Source organism: Nuphar pumila, chromosome 17 (genome assembly GCF_984573655.1).
Source record: "Nuphar pumila chromosome 17, dmNupPumi1.hap1.1, whole genome shotgun sequence".
NCBI classification, from domain to species: Eukaryota; Viridiplantae; Streptophyta; class Magnoliopsida; order Nymphaeales; family Nymphaeaceae; genus Nuphar; species Nuphar pumila.
The window spans coordinates 64,603,262-64,627,946 of NC_143265.1; the positions used below are offsets into that span (position 1 = coordinate 64,603,262).

General features: G+C 40.4%; 1 protein-coding gene across 1 annotated transcript; it reads left to right on the plus strand.

The window, feature by feature from the left end:
* The first annotated feature begins 3,634 nt into the window (after positions 1 to 3,634).
* Positions 3,635 to 8,103, plus strand: LOC149812060 (putative trehalose-phosphate phosphatase 6). Its single transcript, XM_089993237.1, has 12 exons — positions 3,635 to 3,706; positions 4,276 to 4,624; positions 4,735 to 4,875; positions 4,969 to 5,040; positions 5,250 to 5,369; positions 5,489 to 5,545; positions 5,627 to 5,728; positions 5,850 to 5,927; positions 7,260 to 7,329; positions 7,434 to 7,504; positions 7,604 to 7,696; positions 7,792 to 8,103. The coding sequence occupies exons 2-12, from the start codon at positions 4,319 to 4,321 to the stop codon at positions 7,858 to 7,860; spliced, it is 1,179 nt and encodes a 392-aa protein (XP_089849363.1). The 5' UTR covers positions 3,635 to 3,706; positions 4,276 to 4,318; the 3' UTR covers positions 7,861 to 8,103.
* The last annotated feature ends 16,582 nt before the right edge of the window (positions 8,104 to 24,685 follow it).

Consider the following 24,685-nt stretch of genomic DNA (forward strand, 5'->3'; position numbering starts at 1 on the left):
GAGGACTACAAATTGTATATTGAAGAAGAGGAAGAAAGAAGAGGAATCATGTTCTTTCTTAGACCAGAGGTGGAGAAAAAACAAAAGGATTGTGCTTAGTTTGGTGTTGACGGGGATGGTTAAGAAAAAGAACCAAGGGAGTCCCAAGATGGACGATACCCTGTTGGGCATCACATGACTTGGCTGAGGTGCTTTGTTTGTTGATCTGAAAGATGTTGTGGGCGTCACTACCCAAAAAGTGACATAAAAAGAAAAAAAAAATAAAAGAAAAAATAAATAAAAGGTAAAAAGCAGGTAAAAAGGAAGAAGGATGATGTGTAGCAGACTAAATTCCGGACAAACTAACACTCACTGACTCAAGCCTCCACCTTGATCATAATCACACACTCCTGCATCCCAATAATTGATCACACCCCATTTCAACTTTTTTCTTTTCTTTTCTTGTTTTCCTTTTTTTTTACGCTTTACCTGGTTCATTCGGTGGCGAACCGAGCACATTCTTTTTTCATATCTCAATGGGAGAAAAGGAGGGTGGTGGGAGAAAGAATACAAAAATGTACTGAGAGAGAGAGAGAGAAGTGGCTGTAAAACTAGGGGAGCGTCCAGAAACCCTTTTTCTTTCTTTAGAGTTTAGTTACACCACTGCCTTGTCATGCATGAATCACCATCAACGACCAAGTGGAAAATGGAACCAATTATTTGCGTTATTGCCTTGCATTTGGTTGACTGACACAATGCACCTACAATTCTTCTGTTTGCGTGTCGAATATAGAAGGTCTAATAATGCAATAGTCATTGATTCTTTGAGAAATGTGTGTCAGCCTTTATTTCCAAATGCCCCAAATAGGTCCCCATGAAAAAGGATCGTAGTATCCTGCGACATGATACTCGATCGATCCTAACCGTCCAACTGAATGTGTCTGAACAGAGAGGATCATATGCATGAACGAGTGAAAATGTAGACGGTCAGGATGCATTTTGTTGGATAGCTTGGATCGACATGTAACATGCATCATTATGTTATACCATAAATTCATGAGAGACTTTTTGGTTATTAGCACATTAATTAGGGGTACTTTTGGAAGCAAGAAAGATGTATGAAAAGTGATGCAAAATAAAAAATTCTTATGGATTTTTTGACCCTTCTAAACAAGCGAGACTTTTTTGGTGAAAGAGTTTTTCTAAAAAGTACACTTTTTGATATGAAACATTCTTCAATTAGGGCATGTTTGGAAGAGAGAAAAACTCTCATAGAAAAAACAAATTGCCTATGAAAGTTTTTTATATGAGAAGTTTTCCAAAAGAAAGTTTTTCGTTTTTGTTTGTGTAGCATGAGAAAAACAGAGTAAAAAAGTGTGAAAAAATAAGAGAGAGGAGGAGGAGGATGGTGGTCATGGTGGTTGTGGGTGGTGAGATGTATGGTGATGGTGGGTAGTGGTGGTGGTGATGAGAAGTGGTGAGATGGGTGATGGGGAGTGTAAAAATAAATTTTCTTTTGGTAGGAAACATTCCTCAACCTCCCTCATAGAGGAATGTTTCCTATCAAAAGGTGTATTTTTTAGAAAAAGCTCTTTCAGCTAAAAAGTTTTGCTCGTTTGGCAGGGTGAAAAAAATTCTTAAGGATTTTTCATTTTGCATCACTTTTCTTACAAATTTCTTGCTTCCAAACGTGCCCTTAAGGGGGTGAAGAAATGTTTACTACCAATAGAAAATATATTTTTATACTCTCCACCACCCATCTCACCACCACAATCACTACCACCCTCCTCTCTCTCATTTTTTCACAATGTTTTTCTCATACTACATAAACAAGTGAAAAACTTTCTTTTAAAAACTTCTCATATCAAAATTGATTAATCTCTTATAGGCAAAACTTTCTTTTCTTATGCGAGTTTTTACATGCCCTAGAGTTTTGCGGTTCATATAATTGGACTTTTGGGGTCTAGGTTGAGGTGCCTCTTGCCTGCCTCGATGGGCAGACTCACTGACCACGTACAATGTCGATCCCCTGGTTGAACTGCCGTTCTAACACAAGCTAACAAAACCCCATAAGTTTTGAAAAACGAAAATGCAGGATATCACCTAGAGCAACACGAGACACACTGAACGATTTTGTTTGTCTTGCATGAGTTGACCGAGTCAAAGAAGGCTCCACTGATCTTCGAACCTTGAGGAGTCTTGTCCTGTGAAACCCATTATCAAGTCACGACGACTCCCAACTAAGCCGTCACAACAACTCAACCGGAAACACTGGGACTCGGTACCACCAAGGCAGAGATATTTCAACGTTCTTTCTCCAAGAAGAAGTGATTCATGCTCATGGACGCGGGTATGTGTGTTGTAGAAAATAAGCCTTGATGGCTCAGTGGCACCACGTGTAATTTATTGAAAGTTTTTTTTTTTATCAAAATACACTCTGCTTCTCTTTGAATACTTGCGAGACATCCTTGTTATAAACTAAAATGGCTAGTGTAATGAAGGTGAAAAAAGGATTAAAAAAAAACAGTGAGTCAAGAGCTTTTTAGTATTTTAACATTTGATTCATTTTTTAGTAGAAAGAAGAACGGCCCTCAAGTTTTTGACCAGACAGATGGCCAAAGTGCAGAGATTCAGACGCTGTCCTACAAACATAAACAAGAATGTGTGTGTGCTGAGTTGAGGAGAAAAACGACAATAGAAACAACAAAGTGAAGAGTGTGTATGTGTCTCATACCATTACTATCTGCCCATCAACCCTCAGTTTGTTCCTGTCTTTCTCCTTTTGTTTGTCACCGGAAAGAAAGGTAGAGAAAGGAATCGTGGTGGTTTGTGGATATACCCTCCTAGTTTTAGTCATTTTACTGGTGGCGCAGTGGTTGCCTGCCCTTCGCAGTTTCATGCTTTCACCGAACGGCAGACGGCGTTCAGGTGGGCAGCCCATAATTTAGTAATACTTTATTTTCTTAATCATTATCGATCGTTATTATTCTATTATGATGTTGGGGGCGATCTAGTCTCTCTCAAAAGACACTCTCTCTCATCAAAATCTTAACGGAAGTAGTGGGCCCTGCCCGCGTGCACGGCAAAATAATAACACTATACAAAGATTTGGTGGGTTGACGTGGCCAGTGGTGAAGCATCCAGGCTACCCATACTGTTGACACCATGGCAGACTCGTAAGACGCGTGCTGAATGAATGCCACGTTCTTGTACTTCGTAGGATGATGAGCTGGACCCTGGCGAGAGAGAGAGAGAGAGATATGGGTGGTATGGAAGTAGGGATGGGACACGGTAAGGCAGGAGGAGACTGTGAGGGGGAAAGGAAAGGGGTCCCATCACTTTGACGGCGATGGCAGAGGGCGTGTTCATGCTGCGTGGGACCCACTCGGAGACTCGTTTTAGGCGTTGGCCCTGGGGATTTTTGGGGCGGGTCCCGCAAAGGGCTTTGTCTGCTTTCGGTGGTAGGCACCCTATAAATCGACCCCACGAAGTAACTCCTCTCAACATCCCGCAGTCTCTCTCTCTCTCTCTCTCTCTCTCTCTCTCCTTTTAGCTCGCTTGGTCACAGTCCCTTCTTCTCCCTCTCTTGCTTTGCTGGTGCGATAGTCCTTAACTCCATCGTCCTCCTTTCTGTTTCTGTCGTCGACAAGAGATAGAAAGAGGAGGGTCATCTGTTTCCTTTGCATTTCATCTGTGCTGAAGGAAAGAAATCGTTGGGTATTTTTAGGTAATAATTACCAAAGTTATACTGTTTAGAGAGACTACCATGACAGTGGTTTAGAGTCTTTGGGGTGATCAATCATGGGGATTGTTTTCCTTGGTTTTTCTCTGTCCACCCACCCACCTTTCATGTGGCCGACGGGATGTGGGCAGCTGGCATAGTGTGTCCGATTCAGCCCTGGAGATGTTGACTTGCCCTAGTTCGCATATTTTTGTGGTGCCTGAATTACACGAGAAAGATTGAGGTGAAACTTTGCATATTTTTGTGGTGCACGAATTGCACCCGAGAAAAATAATTTTTGCTTCACTTGTCCATTCACACGAGAGAGAGAGGGAGAGAGTTCTTGTCCAAATAGGTGGGATGGGTGGCATTAAATCCCATACACCTCGAGATCGCACTTAGGGCACCTTGATATGCATATTTCCTCCACTTGACGGTCGTGATTAGAGAGCATTATATGCACACCACCTTTGCTTTGCTTTTCACCTCCTCGATTTTGTCATTCTCTGATTTTCACCTCTCTTCGCTTCATTGTTTATTGCTATTACTTGCTCATTATCATGTTTTTCACACAGGTAAGCAAGCCACTATTCTAGAGCACGAACAGGGGAATTCGCAATGACGAAGCAGAGTGTCGTCCTTCAGGATGGATCATCCTTCGCCAAGTCGGGCCTCAACATCTCCCCTCCATCTGCAGTGGCGGTCGCCAATTCTCACTTGGTGGGCAACTACAATCTGCAATCCAACTCGACCACCCCGACTCGGAAGAAGCCGCTTCTCTCGCTGAAGAAACTGGAAACGGGCGGGCTGATGATAGACGCGTGGCTCGATACAATGAAGGCGTCCTCGCCCACCCATGCCAAATCCGTTTCTTCCCTCGCTACTCAGGAAGACAAACAAGCAGGTTCCACCACCACCTGGATCGTAAGTCTCCTTTTACGTTTCAAACTTCTCTTTCGTTTAATTTCCCTTCTATTTCCCCCCTCCTTTTCCTGGTTATTGTTAAGGAACCCCGTTTGCTTTGGTTCTTTCAGATCCGCCTTCCGTCGGCATTGAATATGTTTGAAGATATGATGGCGGCGTCAAAGGGCAAGCAGATCGTCATGTTCCTCGACTACGATGGCACCTTATCGCCCATCGTCGATGACCCAGATCGAGCTTTCATGTCCAACTCGGTAAATCTTCTTTCTCACCTGATATGCTTTCCAAAACTCCGAGAAAAATGAAAAAGGGAAGGGAAAGCTGAGACCCTTTTGTTTTTTTATCAGATGCGGGAAGCCGTGAGAGAAGTGGCGAGGTATTTCCCCACGGCCATAGTGAGCGGGAGGTGCCGGGATAAGGTACATTCCCTACTTTTGCCTTCCATTATCTTCTTTCTTTCTTTCTTTCTTGATTCCGTCCCACTGCTTCTTTTGATTTGATTGATCACTCGTTTCCCAGTTTGACCAACCCGCTCTCTTTCAGTTCCTGTGCTTTCCTTCCTGCCTTAAAGCTTTTCCCCTTTTGATTCATCGATTTCTTTCGGTTTTTGTGTCCAAAAAACGGACAGGTGTATAGCTTCGTACGACTAGCTGAGCTGTACTACGCCGGTAGCCATGGAATGGACATTAAGGGCCCAGTCAGGAGACCTAGAGGCTTCAGAGCCAAATCTGCCAGAGCCCTAGTGCAGGTCAATTCCATCTCTTACTTCTTCTCCTTTAATCCTTCTGTTTTTTAGGTACTGTGGGTGGGGTTGGGGTGCCTCCCTTTTTTCTTCTCTACCTAAAATCTCGTTTTAAATGATATCAGGGCAATCAATCCGTTCTTTTCCAACCGGCCAGCGAGTTTGTTCCAATGATCGACGAGGTATGAAGATGGCTTTGTATTAATTATGACCCAAACCACGCGTCGTTCTAACTTTGAATGCCTTTTTTTTTTCCTTCTCAGGTTTGCAAAGCATTGGTGGAGAGGACCAAGTGCATCGAAGGGTCCAAAGTAGAAAACAACAAGTTTTGCTTGTCCGTACACTTTCGATGTGTGGAGGAAAAGGTTGGTGTCCGGTTATTGGGCTTATGAAGCCAAAGGAAAAAAGTTCCAAAGCATGTGTATCAACTTCAAATTAATTCCTTGGTTTGTTAGTTAAAATCGATCATGTATGTCGTTGTCGCAGAGATGGGGTGCGTTGTTCGAAGAGGTTAGAGGTGTTCTAAAAGGCTACCCTAAGTTGAGGCTTACTCAAGGAAGGAAGGTACGAAGTTCACTCTGCTGGTTGCCCATGGCCCGTTTCCTTTACACGCACGCACACATACATAAACACGCACATACACGGGCATTTCTGTGTGTGTGTGTGTGGAGTCTCAATCATTGCTACCGTCGACTGTAACATATTCTCTAACAAAAGCCACCTGTTTTTTAACTTTTCTTATTTTAGTAGATCAGGTCCTATGGATATGATCTACAAGGTTTATTTGCTCAAGAATATCATGTAAGTAAGACTTTAGCCACTTAAAAAATCAACACTACACAACGAGATCAAATGTTATAAACTATATATATATATATATAGAGAGAGAGAGAGAGTCATTGGTCTGTGCTAAATGAAACGTGCTAAATGAACTTTTCAGGTTTTTTTTGTTTTATTTTTAAATTCTGACCATACTGATGTGATCTATATACTCTTTAAGTGTTCGATTCCGATGCATGGGTGAGTTTTTATAACATTTAAAAAATCAATTGTTGTAAATTTTTGTAAAATTTTTAGGCTCCAAATATCACTTTTTTCATCTAAAATACATGATCCACGTGTGGATTCCTCATAAATCGACTATGCCCAACACATTTATGGTGTCAAAACTGCAAAAATACCAAAAAGTAGAAAACCCCATTTAGCACGCATATATATATATATATATGGGTAGGTGCTAAATGAAATATGCTAAATGATATGTGTTAAATGGTTTTTTCTGTTCTTCAGTGTTTTTTTTGCAGTTTTGACCCTATAAATGTGTTGGCCATGGTCGATTTACAAGGAATCCACACCTGGATCATGTATTTTCAATGAAAAAAATGATATTTGGAGCCTCCAAAATTTATAAAGATTTTGAACTGTTGATTTTTTACAACCTTATAAAACCCTACACGTGTCGGAATTGAACAATTCAATAGCTGATCCCTATAAAATCAAGTACATAGATCACATCTGTATGGTCAGAATTTAAAAATAAATTAAGATAAACTTGAAAAACTCATTTATAACGTATCATTTATCTTATTTCATTTAGCACCTACCCATTACTTTCTCTCTCTCTATATATATAACAAAGGAATGGACTACTAGAAAGCAATAATTAGTTAAAATATTTCTGTCAAAACAATTTCCTAAGAAAATCCAAAACTCCATAGCTCATATATTCACCACAATTTTGTAACAAAAAATTTATCGCGCTCATTGAAATAATTAAATTTTATTTACAGTAGAAAGCAATGATAAATGCATCCATTTTGCCTGCATGTTTTAATACGATCGAGGATCACTTTTAGGTTTTGGTAGATGTTGAATACTTTATTCTCATCCCCGCAGGTGTTGGAGATCCGACCTATGATAAAGTGGGACAAAGGCAAGGCGCTCGAATTTTTGCTAGAGTCGCTTGGTGAGTGTATTCATCAATCAAAGTAACTGGTCATGATGATCTGAGTATGTGAACCCCCAAGGCAATAACACCTTACAAGTGGGAAATTTGTATCTTCATGTCAGGTTTTGCGAACTGTAGCGATGTACTGCCGGTGTATATAGGGGATGACCGCACTGACGAAGACGCGTTCAAGGTATAACCCATAATTAATACACATATAATACTCTCCCTATCCCTATTCTTGCAAAGCTTGCTCTCAGCAAACACTAATATTTTGTTACGTACTTTACAGGTTCTTCGAGAGAGGGGACAAGGATTTGGGATTCTTGTATCAAAAATACCAAAGGATACAAATGCCAGTTACTCTCTTCAAGAACCCTCTGAGGTAAGAAGAGGCTGAACAACCATGAAACCGTTCTTGCTTTGACAAGTTTAAGTCTTGTGCAAGATTAATTAATTAAGCTCGGATGGGCATTGCAGGTGATGGACTTCTTGCACCGGCTAGTGGAGTGGAAGCGTTTTTCACTGGCTCATCACAGCACCATGTAAATAGAAAATCGGAAAGAAGGGATCGGCGCGCAAGCTAAAGTCGCTAAGAATATGTAATGAAAACGCGATTTTGTGCATCACCGTGCTAACCCCTAGCTAGGAACGCATGGTTCTTCTCTTTTTGCTTCTCTGTGTTCGAAGGACCTTGTAAAGCAAAGCAGCTTCTTGTTACTTTTAGGACCTCGAGGCTCTTGTACACAAGGTGTATAAAATCAATACACAAACAACAAATATTGTCACAAATGCTCTCTCTCTCTCTCTCTCTCTCTCTATATATATATATATATATATATATATATATATATATATATATATATATAAACCTTTGATGTCATCGAAGGCATGGAACTGTTGGGTATAAATCACTTTCATTTCATATTTTGTTTTTTATTTTATATAGGACCATATTCCAGAGTTCTGCAAGATTTGTTTATTAAAAAATGAGTCTTGAATCATGTGATTATGACAAGTAAGCAGGCTTTTGAAAGGTTTCAAAAACCAACGGACCATAATGCACCAAAATTTCATAACTCATAAAAGCACAATTTAAATTGGACTAACAGGATTCAAGGTTTGATCCTAAGCAAACAAACCATGCTGAAGGCATCAGTGTCGGCAGATTGAGTTGATAAAGCTGGAACCTCTGATTTCCAACTCAATAGTTCTGTGTCTTAATAGAACCAATATATATAAAGAAAAATGTTGGCCACAAGCCTACTACTCAACTATAAATAAAACCAATATATATGTATATATATATATATATATATATATATATATATATATATATAAAGAAAAATGTTGGCCACAAGCCTAGCTACTACTCAACTATACCATGATGCATCGACTGTCTTATAGACATGCATGTACATGTGCGGGCATGCACACACACACAAACCCTTTAGTGAGTTAAATGGAGGAAAACAATGTCGCTTGTTATGATGGTTGGAAGATTCTGATCTAGGGAAATTTCGAAAAAATACTGGCACATATAAGATTAATATCAATATGATGCATTAAATCCATCATATTAATGTGGTGATATTTCTAAAGGAGGAAATGTTTGCTACCCTCATGGTTTCCCTTTTTTTTTTTGATAGGCAAGCTGTGGTTAGGCAGACCTCTACCAGTTGATTAAAAAAACACCAATTTACAACCATCTTCCTAAAAGGAAGTGCTCCATAGAATACAAAGGACAATTCCCAAGGGAAAAATCTCCAAAACAAAAATCCAAGTCCAAATCCAATATTAGTGATTTATTAACAATACAATGGGCTTGGATTTTTATTGACAATTCTAGATCTAAAATCAACAGATCCAAGATATTACAGGTTTCCTCATTAAACCCTCTAACCAGGTTTCTTGTTAATAGTTATCGATCTCAAAGAAATAGATCCAAGACCAAAACTTGCTTTTAATTCTTCATAGGTCTCTTCTTTGGACGCCTCACCTTTTTAAGAGTTGGAGTTAGGAATCCACACTTTAACAAAGATTCTTTGCTGGCCTTGGTTTCATTTTAACCACGTTGGAGTTATTTCCATGAGATAAGCTTTCCTCGTTGGATCATTTCTTACATCAACTGTAGATCTAAAATAAGTAGAGGCTCCTACACCAAATCGTCTCCAGGACTCCTAACCACCTCCAGGTTGGATTCCTCAACAACTGCCTATCTGGAACTTCTCACGAGTTCTAAACCTTCAAAAAAAACATATTTTAGCAAGGTCGATTCTTACTATTTAGGTCATGTTGAACATGGCCTATGGGGTCAAATTTGGTCAAAAAGACCTCCCTCTCTGAGTTTCAACTAGGGCTTTGAAACCTACATGGTTGACCAATATTTTCCCATTTAAAGTAGGTAATATTTTGAAAACATTGAATTTTTTCAAGATTGTTCACAACAAAAATCATGATATTTACAAAAAATGTTGGGTTATCCCTAAGCTTACTTAGGAGAGAGAGAGATAGAGAGAGAGAAGAAGAAGAAGAAGAAGATAAACATTACCACTCATGAAGATCAACAAAATATTAAACCCATGAATCAAACAAGATAGAAAACATAAATAGAAATATAAAACATAAGAAGCTAAAGAAAAAGAAACTACAGACACATAGCAACAAACAACAAAGTCAAGCTCAACCAGGATCTGTTGGACTAGAAGGCACCACCGATGAGAGACTGTTGATCAAAGGGAAGGGGAGGTCTCTAAGATGCATACGTAGAATCACATATACATCAACCAGGATTTTATGGACAAGATTATTAAGGATGACCAAAATTTGTCAAAAAATAGCATCATTGCATGCCATCCAAACAAACCACCAAGTAGTAAGCAACCACGTCTTCTAGATCAACCTCCACCGCTTGCATCATCTAATCCGAAGAGGGCCTAGGAGCAGATCAAGCGCGAAAGACTCCTCTTTGACAATTACGTCGGGAGATCTCCACGTCCTATTAAAAAGGCCTACAAAGATTGGACAGGACTAGAATAAATGAAAGGTAGTTTCTTAAGCAGCTTGACAAAGCACACACCAGCTAGGAAACTGAAAACCCAATTTCTTTAAATAACTGCAAGTCTGAATCCTATCATGCAAAATTAACCAAGCCAAGACCCAAGATCATGGAGAAAGGCCCTTAGCCCATACCACGTACTCAGGGAACCAATCGACCCCTGGGAGGGGGGGGGGGGGGCAATAATCTATACACTTTGTGGGTGTGGAACGCACCATTTGGCGTAATTGCTTATTGCGACCACTGATCATAATCTCTTGCATCTTCAATTTGATCTCTGAAGAATGATAAGGCTCTTAGCCACATGCTTCGCAAGTGTGAGATCACCAACCCCTGGGTTCCAAGACAAAGAAGAGATAAATCAGGAGCACCATATTTAACATGAAGCAAACGAGCACATGAAGAACCCGACTGATGGGCCATCCAACATTGCTTGGCCACAAGAGCAATACTCTTCTGCATGGGCATAAAAACATCTAAGCCGACCATATGCTAGCTAGGTGACACCACCATTCGCCAACCAACCAAATGGCACTTACCCTGGAGTTGACACCTAGACCAAAGGAAATCCGTCATTAAACGACAAATCTGCTTCTCCACACCCACAAGCATCATGAACATTGACATAAAAAATTCAGGGATAGAAAAAAGAACATATCTGATCAAAGTCAGATGGCCAACCATAAAGAGATAAGATCTGCCACAAAAAAGCTTATTTTTCACTTTTTGAATAGTTGGACCCCAAGCAGCGGAGGAGAGGCGCTTCACTTGAAACGGTAGGTCCAAATACGTCATCATCAACTTAGAGATCATGCAATTAAAAATCCATTGCCCCGCTATAAGCATAGAAGACTCAACATTGAACAATGTAAGAGAGCATTTGTTATCATTTAGAGAAAGCCCGAAAAGAGAGAGAAAGAACTGGAGAATAAGTTTGAATCTAAGCATCCGTTGCACGTTTGCTCGCTAAAAAATAATCATATCATCAGCATAAATAAGAATATGGTCCAGGAAATTTGGAACATCTAAAGGATCTATCAAGCACTTCTCCGCAACACACTTAAGCAACACCACGAGACCCTCAGCAATGACATTGAATAATAAAGGTGAGAGAGGGCAACCTTGCTATAATCCATGCCCCAACTTGATTTGGCCACCTCTAATATCGTTAATCTTAATTATGGCCTAAGCATTAGAAACCAATTCCCTCATCCACCCAGAAAAATGATGACCAATGTCAAAATTGGATAACATTTGAAATAAGAAAGACCAATACACAAACCACTAAGATGTAAGGAGTGAATGACTTCAGAGGCCAAGATGAAAGAATGGTGAATCCTCTTATTGTGGATAAAAGTGAACTCAGAGTTTGAAAATATTTGGTGAGCTATGGCCTTCAACCTATTAGCCAACACCTTGGCGATCATTCGATAGAGGGCACTCATAATAGAAATTGGGCGAAACCTAGAGATATCAGTGTCAGCATCATCTTTCAGAATTAAGGATATAATTGCCAAGTGGGTTTGAATAGGCAATCTGGAGATGCGATAGAACTCATCAAACATGTTAATAACATTAGGCTTCACACAAGACCAAAAACTTTTGAAGAAATCCACATGAAACCCATCAGAACCTGGAACTTTCCACCCTGATAAAAATTTTGATGGCCCTAAAAATCTCATCTTCAGAGAACTTCATTTGCATAGATCTGGCTTGATCTTGATGAATCGACCCAACAAAAACAGAACCAATGACACCCTCCACTGTAAGTGAAACAGAAAATCTTTAAAATATTGAGTGACAACTGAAATAACGTGTTGATTAAAATACAGAACACTCTTAATGATAATTGATGGAACGACACTCCTCCTACGATAATGAGAAGCATAAGAGTGAAAAAATTTAATATTACCGTCTTCAGCCTTAAGTCATTTGACCCTAGCTTGCTTCTATCTAATTTCCTCCTTGACCCTTCAGTTTTTCAAAAGCATTGATAACTCAATGGATCTGGCCTGCAAACTTTGCAGGTGCAAATCAAAGAGAGATTCCGGGGTAGTTTGATACAACGCTGAAATCTTTTGCTCTCAAGCAGTCATTTGCTGAAATTTAACCACATTTTGATTATGGAGTCAAGCCTTGATATCCTTAGCGAGACTAGACAACTTCTCATGACACTGGATAGCTGCCCACTGCTCATTTGAGAGCTTGTTCCAAGAGTCGAAAATAACCGTGTGAAAGTCTAACTCCTGGAGTCACCATTGTTCAACCACAAAACTCCTGACGAATTTAAAATCTTCATTCCAAAGAGTGATTAACTGACCATGATCCGAGATAGAAGGAGCTAGCAAGATACACCTAACATCGGACAAAAACCCTGTCAAGAACCAAAAGAGAAAGATGTTTATGCCTCATCAATACTACGCGGATTCTAAATTGGTAGTCCTGAAATTGCCACATTCTAATTGTGTGGCCGTGTCATTAACACAGTCAGCTGTGAAGGAAGGCAGTTTAGCAGGGAAGTTAAAAGCTGTCAACTTGGAAAGCTGCTCACAAGTCAGTCTGTGGGTACATTGCCAGATTCTAGTTGTGTGGCCATGTCACTAACACAGTCAGCGAAGGAAGGTAGCTTATTCAAGGGAAGTTAACTTGGCATGCTGCCCCAAAGTCGGCCTGTGGGCATGTTGCCACAAATTGCCAGCCATGTCAATTCCACGTTAGACTTCATTGGTGACCACACCTCATTCCACGTGGTGACATGTCAGCACCAAACGCCAATTTCACCCGTGGTGTCATATGGAGTTCCACTAAAGCTGTAGACAAAAGGTACTTCTGCAATGATCAGTCTTTTCAGCACCAAACGTGGAAAGCCCTTGGGAAAGTCACCCATTTACGATGCGAACTTTAATTGGACAGCTCGAGCTCGTTCATTTTAGCTCCATAGATGAATGAGTTGATACTGAGACGTTAGTGTAGGCGTATTAAAGCTGAGTTAAACTCATTCAATATGATTACTTAGAATTCATTTTGTGCAACAGACCTTCTTGTCTGATAATAAAGGATCTCATGATCTTAAAGGACTCTTACCTGATTTTGCAAACACAAATTTGTTTATGAATAACTGGTTTAATTGTATTAGTGATTATAAATGATTTTTGTGTGTAAGACTAGGTGACGGAGTTTCATTGGCGAGAACTACAAGCACTATTTAAAGGACTCTTACCTGATTTTGCAAACACAAATTTGTTTATGAATAACTGGTTTAATTGTATTAGTGATTATAAATGATTTTTGTGTGTGTAAGACTAGGTGATGGAACCCATGCATGGCTATCTACTCAAATCCATTATAAATGATTCTTTTCTAATAGACTAGTTAAGCATAATCTTCCAACCCCTTAACCTCACGTCACTTCTTTTCTTACCTGATATTCTTTTTTTTTTTCCTGACAAAGATATAGATGGCACTCATTTTTGGCACCATTGCGTGTTTTGACCAAGACCGAAAAAATATGATAACGTGGCCAATTGACGACTCAAAATACGATAAAATTGGCCAATTGATTATTTTCTTGATGGTTTTACCGGTTTGTTGCTTGAAAAATTAGGTGCCTTGGCAAAATCACTTGCCTAAATTATTAGGCGCCATGTAAGTTATTACATAGAAAAAATCAAACACCATGTAAGTTGTTGCCTGAAAAAATCAAGCACCATAGTTTAGACTAAACAAAAGAGCAAAACTTGAGGAAAAAATAAATTGACCATATTTGTTATATTTTGTAGTTCACAGTGTATTGTACTAAAAATTAGTGCCATCAACGTCATTATCTGTTTTCTTTCTAATAATCAAACACACATTTATTCATCAAAAAGTATGCATTCGTGCACACAGACACATTAAGGGAATATATTATGCATGTGAATGTGCACCAATCACCTAATTTAGCAGAGTCAAAGAAATGCCAAAGAACCCACGCATGAGGCACTCAACCTAAATAGTTAGACGAGAAGCTTTTAAGCTAGGCAACAAGAGAAAAGTAGCAGAACCAAACACACAAAATAAAGAGTGAAGCCTGTCATCTGTTGTCGCAGAGAGAGAGAGAGAGAGCAGCAACGTTAAGCAATTCATTTACACCATACCAAATAAAGCACAGGCACATGCAATCCAACAGGTGTGTGACACATGCAAACCGTAAGTTTCAAGCAATTAATGGACCAATTTAAAGCTCGTTCTTACATGATGGACACCACAGGCGCTTGAACCGGTGGCAGGGAGCATTGTGCATCACATGATGACCTAAAATAACCAGTGAAAAAGATATACTGTTAAGGTTATGTTTGGGGTGTTGGAGAGGAGACGAATGGGAGTGGAGAATAAAATGGAAGTTTTGCCCCGTCACGGGCAAAATGTTACCCTTCCTTTCTCGAAGATGGTGCTTGGCAGACTTTTGCACCATGACGGCATACAACTCGCTCTTGTGGAAGTGCAAAAGCTTTTGGTATATGATCTGGGTAAGCCTTAGAGATTGCAAAAGCTAATGACCAGCCGTGCATATATATCCCATGCATGCTTAGCACAACGAAAGTGTTAGAAGCCAAGCCGAGTGGGGCAATGTCATGGTGTGTAAGCAACCAAGCCAACGAGGGATGGGTGTGTTGCCTTCCTATGATACGTGCCCAAGCAGTTTAGCGTCATAGAGACAACAACGCATTGCGGACTGAAGCCCACACTGAGTTCTGAAGAGGCACTGAACGGGGCAAACATTGAGTTTTGATACGTGTGGTCTCTATGGGGGTGTATAGCGGGCCCCGTTTAAGACCTTCCATCATGGTAGAGGTCTTTCAACGCCCAGCTGAAACTAGTTGCTAATTTGATATAGTGAATCTCTCTAACTAAAAGGAATCACCGTCGCTCGATATGCACTCATCGTGCCCCTCGTAAGAGTGCGAGGATGGGCGGCATGGTGGATGGCAAAAGTGAACCTCATGCATGTTAAAAGCGCCATAATGGGTAATTTGCATACGCATGGACACTCGTGCATTTTGATCTACTACACATGAGACATAAGGGTTGCCTAGCCAAGACAGCATGGTTGTGGACCAATGCAAGTCATGAGGAAGATCTCCTTCATAAGTATTATGGGAGCTGATCCCCCGCTTTTAGAAGAAACCCAAAAAATACTTAAGAAACTATAAATTTCTGACTTAGCCAAATTCCCAAAAGTACTCCTGAATGAAGTATCATATTTTTCTGATACGACTGCACCAAGGTCTTCCTCACATATGAATGTGCCTATGAGTTTTCGATCTTGGCTCAAAAATTCTTAATGTGCATGAAGTTATGCAGGCTAGAAGTTTGGGGTGGGTACGTGTGGGCACCGACGCGGCAACCCTGGGTGAAGTTGCTCCTTTTCATATTTTGACTTCATGAACGTGTTTCTCACATATGATTATGTTGAAGAATCCTTGACAATGTAACAAATTTTGTATGAAAGGCTTCTAATTGCAAACAAAAAGTTGAGACGGGTCACATGTGGGCACATGATGCCCCAAAGTATAACATGTGGCTACGAGTGTCACAAGAAGTCCCCGTGACATAGAGCATGAAGTTGAGCAGATGCACTTGAGATGTGAGATGCACACCAATGCTTACTTGTCGAGACGTTAATGAGTGTATTGTGTTGTCTTATGCCACCATTGCATGCCATAGCCATCAGCATGAGCTTTCCACATAGCATCACGCGTGTCACCAAGGCACCTTTGTGGCATGTGCAATGTATTGCATGGGTGACAGACAAGGTTTGACACATTCTCTCCCACTAGAATGAAGTCAACATTCTTGTCAATACTTCACCAACTGGGAGAAGTCTGAAGCTAGAACAACAAAAGATGAAGTTGGGAAAGCATCCTTTAATTGACCGTGTGCTAGACGACAGAGTAGAAAAGCCGAGTTTTAAGAGAGAGAGCTCAATGTCAGTTTATTGAGTGTGGGGAAGCAAAGTCTCCAATAATGTGGCATAAAGATGCCACCATATAATGTGGGAATCACCACCCACAAAGATACGTGGCATAGAGAAGCTTCCTTGAAGTTACTAGTGTGGCCAAGGTGGGTCGACCAAGATTTGAAGGTGGTCCACTCTTCTTGAGCAAATCCGGTGTTTGGCATCCATGGTGGTCCGTTAAGCAAAGCAACATGACTACAAGCATCACATGACCCATTAGAGCATATAAATGTGGGCCAAGAGAGCAGCACAATTTTCAATAGATAAGTTGGTCCTTCGACAAATAGTTGGTCATTTGAGAGCATAATTAAATAGGTTGGCTATGGAGTGTCTTAATAGTTTGCTTGCATGTGCCAAGGAGCGAAGGAGTGACCTTTGAAGAGTGTGACAGACGAAGTGCTCTGTGCCAATGAGGTGAGTGATGGAGTCTTTGAACGGGTTGCTCACATCATCTAAGGAGCAGAGGGGTAGCTTCTGAAGAGTGTGATAGGCAGAGTGTCTATATTGTTTGCTTCAAGCTAACAAAAGGAGTGATAGAGTGTCTATATTTTCTCTCTCATCATTTGAGGGGTGGGTGGAGGGGTGACCTTTAAAGTGTGCGACAGACTGAGTGTCTGAATTATTTGTTATGTGCCATTAAAGGGAGTGATGGGGGTGTTTGAATGGTTTGCTCATGTTATCCAAGTAAGTGGAGGGGTGGCTTCCAAAGTGCAGTGAATGTCTCTAAGAGACAAACATCAAATTGTGATACCATGGTGAAGAGATCAGCGAAGTGTAGATAAACCAAGCAAATGAGGTGTTGATGATGGGAAGTCAGGATGAACCCAACTGTCAATGCGTGTGCGACACAAGGCAAGGCACAAAGTGAATATACTGACACTACAAGAAAAATGCTAATTAGCGACGGAAATTTGCGATGGATTTTTTCCGTCGCAAATTTGCAACGGATTAGCGAGAGAAAACTATTTGTCGCTAACATTGAAAATATTTGCAAAAGTAGCGACGAAAATATTTTCCTCGCTAAATCTGTCGCTACTTAGCGATGGATTAGCGAAAAAAATTTCAGTCGCCAAAACACTACAAAAAAATACTAATTATCGACGGAATTAGCGAGGGAATTTTTTCGTCGCTATTTAGCGATAGATTAGAGACAGAAAAAATCCCCTCGCAAATTCCGTCGCTAATTTTCGATTTAAACCGTCCCACCTGAGGCGCAAAATTTTTCCTCCCTCTGTTTTTTTCCTCCCCCTGTTTGATTTAAACCGCCCTTCCTCTGACGACGCGCAGCGGCCCCCCGAGCCGTGACACTGGCGTTGGCCCTCCGAGCGTCCTCCTCCTCCTGCTACCTCTCCCCCGCATTGTCCTCCTCCTCCCGGTGGTGCCCCTCGTTGGTCTCCACCGCCCATCCTGCCTCTCCCTCGCCTGAGGCCCTCGAGCGTGACTGGTGTCAGCCCCCGAACCCTCCTCCTCCTCCCGCTACCTCTCCCCCATGCCGTCCTCCTCCTCCCGATGGTGCCCCTCGCCAGTCTCCACCGCCTCTCCCTCGCCGGATCCCGTCTCCACTATGACCCCGAAAAGCTCACAGTCGACCGATCGACGTCGCTCCTCTACCCCCTCCCGCGCATCCACTCCTTCGCCGGTAGTTTATTCTGTGAACCGAGCGTCGGAGGTCCTCTGGCCGTCGACACGAAGCTTGTCGGTCTCCTTTCAGAGGGAGTCATTCTCCCTCGCCTGATCGACCGCCTGCAGCTGCTCGTGTTCCTTCTCTCGACGTGATTGGCTTGCTGCGGAAGAGCGTCCCGACGTCGGAACGCGCCGATTCTATGAAAAAAAATTTGCTTCCTGCCGACGAACGCGTCAGCAGAGAGCAAATTTTTTTATTTTTTTTTTTAAATTTAACGACGGATTAGTGACGGATATTATCCATCGCTAATTTAAAATAGCGAAGGACTCGCGATGGATCATGTTCGTCGCTAATTCGTCGCAAATTAACGATGAAAGTAGCGACATATAAGTTCTGTCACTACTTAGTGTCAAAAAATTTGCGATGAAAGTTATCCATCGCTAAACCGTTTAGCGATGGATTAGCGTCAGATTAGCGACAGATTTAGGTCATCGCTAATCCACAAGTTTCTTGTAGTGTGAGTGTGTGGGAAGGAAGGAGGCTTTTTTATGAATCTCCCCCCACTTGAGAAGGTGCATATAATTAGTCGATTTCACTACATGGTCCCCTTACCACATTATTGCATGAGCAATGAAAGAGAGCAAGCTCCACCTATGAGACTTGCCCAAGAGAACATCGAGCTAAAGCATACTTCATCCCCTTATTGCACTTAAAGAGAAGTGGGTCACCATACCAAGGTTAATGAGTAAACATCCCATGCAAAAGTGAACAACATCTGTCGATAAAAGAAGGATCAAGGTAGCAGACACAGGCCACTCTCTTGTGAGTCCAAAAAATAAGGAGTGGAAGAAAAGGAGTTACTTACAGATCATGAAACTCATTCAAGCAACAATGTTCTTTCAAAAGTGTTATAAGTACCCTCGATGTAGATTATGTATATCTAAGTGGTAAACTTCACCACAACTTACACTTGAGGTGTGTTGTGTCTTCATCAATCTTTTATGAATTAACTGGTGATAAAAGATGCAAAAACCTTGAAGTGTTCATAGTATTCATATCAGCAGAGATGGCCAATCGGGCAAAATAAGCTAAAGCGACAACCTTAGATAATGAGGTTGCTAAGTTGAAGTAGTTGAGATGGTGTACAATTATATTCTGAGTTTCGACGGTAATGAAGGTGACCAAAACTAGCAAGAAGATTTTGATATCAGTTGTCACAGGAAAAACGTTTTCCTCCAAGAAAACTTGGAAGACTATTTGCACCATGATTGTCACACAACTCACCCTTGTGGAAGTACAAAATCTTTGGGGCAATGAGCTATGTAAGCCTTAGAGAGTGTGGAAGCAATTGAGAAGCCATACATATCCCATGCATGCTTAGCACATCGAAAGTGTTTGAAACAAAGCTGAGAGGGCCGATAGCGGGGCAATGACAATACCTTCGACATATAAGCAACCAAGCCAATGAGGGATAGGTGCAGTGCCTTCCTTTGATGAGCACACAAGCAATTAAGGGAAGTAGAGACAACAACACGTATGAATAAACATCATGGACTCCAGAGTGCATTGAGTTCTAAAGAGGTATCGAACAGGGCAAACATCGAGTATTGAGACCTGTGGGCCTTGTGGGGTGTATAGCGGGCCTCACTGAAGACCTCCCATCACGTTGGAGAAGGTCTTTCGACCCCTAGTCGAAGCTACTTCCTAGTTTGAATTAGTGAAGCTCCCTAGCCAAGAGGAATCATAGTCGCTCTTCATGCACTTGTTGAGCCACTCGCAAGGGTGCAAGGTTAAGTGGCATAGAAGGCAGCAAGAGTGGGCCCTATATATGCTAAAAATGCCTGAGTAGAGAACTTGGATACTCATGGGCATCTCCGTGCACTTCGATGTGCTACCCATGAGATATAGGGGTTGCTTATCTAAGACCGCATGGTTGTAGACCAATACAAGTCAAGAAGAAGGTACTTTATATAGGTGTTATGAGGGTTGACCCTACGCTAGTAGGAAGAACCCGAAAAATACTTACAGAACCATAAATTTTTGACTTAGACAAATTTCCAAGAGTGCTCCCTAACGAAGTATCATATCTTGCCCATCCAACCATACAAGGGTCTTCCTCGCATATGAATGTGTTGGTGAGTTTTCGATTTTGGCATAGAAATTCTCAATGTGCACAAAGTTACGTCGGCCTGAAGTTTGGGGAAGGCATATGTGGGCACCGATGTCGCACCCTCGAATGAAGCTGCTCCTTTTAGTGTTTTGACTTTACAAACGTGTTCTCCACATATGAATATGCAAGAGAATCCTCAATGGTGTCTAACAAATCATGCACGGAAGGCCTCTAATTGTGGACATGAAGTTGAGATGTGATATAGACCAAATTCTTGAAGACCCCTCATTGGATCCATCGCCCAAGTTCTTGATACAAACCAAATGTTGGAGAGTACAAATCTAGCTTCAAGGGTCTAAATCTTGCAACTTCTCAAACCCTCAATGGAGAAATTATGAAATTAGGGTCATATAAAGAATCAAATATGGAAGATCAATATGATGACCTAGATTACTTCATAATATTAACCCATGTTGAGATCTTCTTTGGCAATGCAGTCGGATACAAAAAATTGGGTTAGACAATTCAATCTCGAAAATGAGGTAAAGACCAAATTTCACAGTTGGACCAAACAAATCTGGTAAGACTTCTTCAATGATCTCCCATAAATAACTTAGAAAGATTATTTTCAACAGTGTATCAACCAACTCATCCATGAAGAAAATCCGCTAGTGGCTCCCAAGAAGAGAAGACCTAAAATACCACCCGAGGTGAGGAGATTCATAGAGACATTAGGTTGTAATCATTGGATCAATCACCCAAGGCATCAAGCCTTGGCAGAAGTAGATTATATCCATGGGAAAAAGAGGTCTATAACCACTTCAACAAGGATACCAAAGCTATAGAATGAGAATCATATCTAGACTATGTGTTTAAAGGCCTAGAGTTGGTTGTAGAAGAAGAATATAGGCTGAAAAATATTAAAAACAATTCAACTTATCCAAAAGAGCAAGTCACTAGACTTGGATGGCTCGAAACCGAGTCAGTAAATCAAGCGAAGCTAGATCAAAGTATCTAGCTAGAAATCAGAACCTTTTCTATTAACCTTGGTTACACTCATCGGAAAGAAGACCCCGAACAAGAAAAAGTAGTCAATCAGGATTATGAGGAATGCAAAAACTAACTGAGAACACTCTGGATCCTAGGACAAAAAAAAAAAGAAATAGAGAGAGTTCATAGACCAAACCCTTGATGGACTTTGATATGAAATACAATTGTATGGATCACCAAGATTGTTCTATCGAGATCTCTATAGTCAAATGAGATGAATCAGATCTTGTCAATTTCAAGCTTACATGGATTACCTCTTTTCTAAAGAATCTTACCCTTAGAGTACAGGTCTACCCAAAGGAGATGATGATTCAGAATATGAAGAAGAAAGTGATGACGAATCCGAAGGGCTCCCATTCAAACCTTACACACTTTCCAATGAAGCCAATATCTGGGGCATCAACAAATATCAGTCCTACAAACTAACCTGCTACCTAGATACTATAAAAATCCAGGTAGAATATGATGAATGGGTGGAAGAACAATGGGCAAAATTTGTCTAAAAAGAAGCTCAAACATATATCTAGAGAAGATTAGAGCAAATAAAAGAGGAGAACCAACATATCCCTCTTTTTCCTTCGAAATTAGAAAATTGTAGATAGAAGAACACTTTCCTAAATGTGAAGATCCCTATCTTGCTTACCTAGAGACCCGATGTAACGCCTCAAAATATTTAACTCAAAAATTTATAGGGATTTTTTTTTTAATTCACAACGGAATTGCTTATAAAAATTTGGTTAAATATTTTGAGTGATTTATAGACGATTGATAGAAGCTTCCATACCATTAGACAAAAATAACTAAAACATTGTCTTGAATTATTATATGTCATGTAAATTCATAAATAATAAAAATAATAATTTGAATTAGAGTTTCATAAGACATCAACAGAAAGATATGGTATCATGGCGCCGCCCACAACGATACCCACATTTGCTCCATGATTTTTTATCCATTACCTGAAAAATAGTAATTTAGATGGGGTCAGACTACACCCAATCTAAGTAAGAAACACAATGTCAATATGAGTGTGCATAGTGTCACATGTACAAATATACATGCAAATATTCGAATAATGATGTACAAAATACCAAAACTCATTTAAGTTCTATGATATTCACTCAATGCAAGCAACTTATGGTTTGGCACATAAAAACATCATTGAGGGCTATGCATCATATAATTGAACATAATCATATTACAATAATTACAATATCAAGCAAGGTAAGTATCTAAAAACATAAAAAGTAAATTGACTAGTTATCAATTTATGTTCTTCTTTTTAATTTGCCCTGTGGGTACTCACAGGCTTCAACATCATAGCGGACCGAGACCACATGGGGGTTTGTTATGCTTTCATTGAATACCCGAGTGACTAGCCATACAGATACCCAAAGGTGATGTTCCGTGATCGAGAGAGTACTCCCCAATAGCAAAAACTATAATTTGATGCATCCTGAGACTTTTACAGAAGACATGGATCTACCACCTAGAACACATTGGTAGTCCTGACCCGCTAACTTCGATGACCCACCGGGTGAGACACATAGCTCTCACAAGAACAAAAAATGTCTCACGGAGTTTGTACCATCTACCCTCTTCAAGGTAGACAATGGGTCTGATAACATACACTATTTTTTAGGTGTACCCAAAACCCAAGGAAACCGATAACATATACCATCTTTCAGGTATACCTAAAACCCATGGAAAACCAGTAACATATATCGTCTTTCAGGTATATCCAGAATCTTGAAACTTAGATTATATGTGCATATATTAAATTTTATTTATTTCTTAGTTTGAATCATTGAACTACAATGGGTTATTGAAACCTCAAACCCACACTCGAGGTGATCTAAGTGTATGCACATCACCAACCTAGTGCATATTAGGCACCAACATAATATTTCTCAGATTTATAGGCTCAAATTCGAGCTGAGTACTTGTGCTTGCATTATTTTAATTTTTTTTTTCTGAATTAGGATGTACCAATCATACCCCATTGATCATGCAACCACATGCTCTAATCTGGGTGAAGCACACCTAGGTATATGCATCAACCGTGGCATGTCGCATGTACAATATTTTATAAGTGCTCATATGGCACCACAAGGGTTCTGCGAAATGTCTAGGTCAGTTTCGAGTTTTTGCATAATTATGACCCTAAAAATTTCATTATTGTGCATAAATTTATAAGAATGTGCATTTACTATAAGGCAGTTCATACATTGATCATGGTCATAACATTCACATGCAAATCACATACAAATTTTACAAGTGCCCATATGGCACCAAAAGGGTTCTGTGGAACCGCAAGCTCAGTTTTGAGCTTTCGCATAATTCATAACCCTGCAATGTTTATAACGGTGCAATTATCAAGATCATGCATTTAACAACAGGTGGTTCATACTCTGGATACAGTCATGACAATCATATGTGAATCATATACTAATTTTACATGTGAAACAATTAGCATCATTGATATCTCATTTTTTTTCAAAACTCAATAATAGCATAACATTCTTTTCTTGTATTTGCGAGAAAAAATATATTTTCCCGAAAACATACACATGCACACTCATTTCGATAATATAATGGCCAAAATAAAAAGAAAACATTCCTTTATAATTTTACCAGGTTTTCAAATGTAATGACCTCCCAGTTGAGTTCATGATAACACTTTTGAGGATCTAAGCGTGAAACTAATCCATACAGGTAATGAGCATTTTATTTCTACCAGAACCTTATGACTGAAATAAGTGATATATATATATATATATATATATATATACTAGGCTATGGCGGACCACCTTCGGTCCTATCGCGCACCCGTCATAGATGTGTATTACGCCAACCACTGGTAATGCATGTTATTGGTTACACATTTTTTTTTCTTTTGCAAAGATCAATGACAACAAAATATCCTTTTTCATATACATGTAATAAATTTTGCATTTTGCGAAACTATGCGCATGTATGTTCATTTTTACTGACAAGATACCATATGGGCAGAACATAAAACAACCAATCTGACATCATTTTACTATTTTTTCGAATAGAACTACTGTCCTTATTGAGTGTACCATGATACCATTGAGGTCAAAACACACAATGCACCAATACAAAGTGATAAGCATCAATCAATTTAATAACAGCCTTGTTGCCGCATACCTATTATATATATTTGAAAGTCAAGCTAGGCTACAGTAGACCTCTATCAGACCTGCAGCCTGCCACAAGTTGTGTACTACAGCACACCAGCAAAAGAATAGTAGGCTGGGGTTGTTCAGACCCCCAACCTGCTGCACACAACAGGGTGTAGTGCACTATGGTGCACACTAAAAAAGCAGCAAGCTGGGGTCAGGCAGACCCCTGCCTGCAGTACCCAGCCGCACCTCACTGTGCCCAGCCAATGTGATGTGCACTGGCTGTGCATCAGCTGCAAGCTGCGCTCTGATGCACCCAACCGGCACACCTGTGCTAGCTATGCATCGAGCAGAATCCTCTGCTGGAAATGTCCAGCCAATCAGGAAG

What these genes read in the sequence shown, in the direction of transcription:
- LOC149812060 (XM_089993237.1), top strand. Translation starts at nt 4,319, where the DNA reads ATGACGAAGCAGAGTGTCGTCCTTCAGGATGGATCATCCTTCGCCAAG. An exon ending in TTGTTCCAATGATCGACGAG is followed by an intron (nt 5,546 to 5,626) that starts GTATGAAGATGG and finishes TTTCCTTCTCAG; the next exon opens with GTTTGCAAAGCATTGGTGGA. An exon ending in ATTTTTGCTAGAGTCGCTTG is followed by an intron (nt 7,330 to 7,433) that starts GTGAGTGTATTC and finishes TCTTCATGTCAG; the next exon opens with GTTTTGCGAACTGTAGCGAT.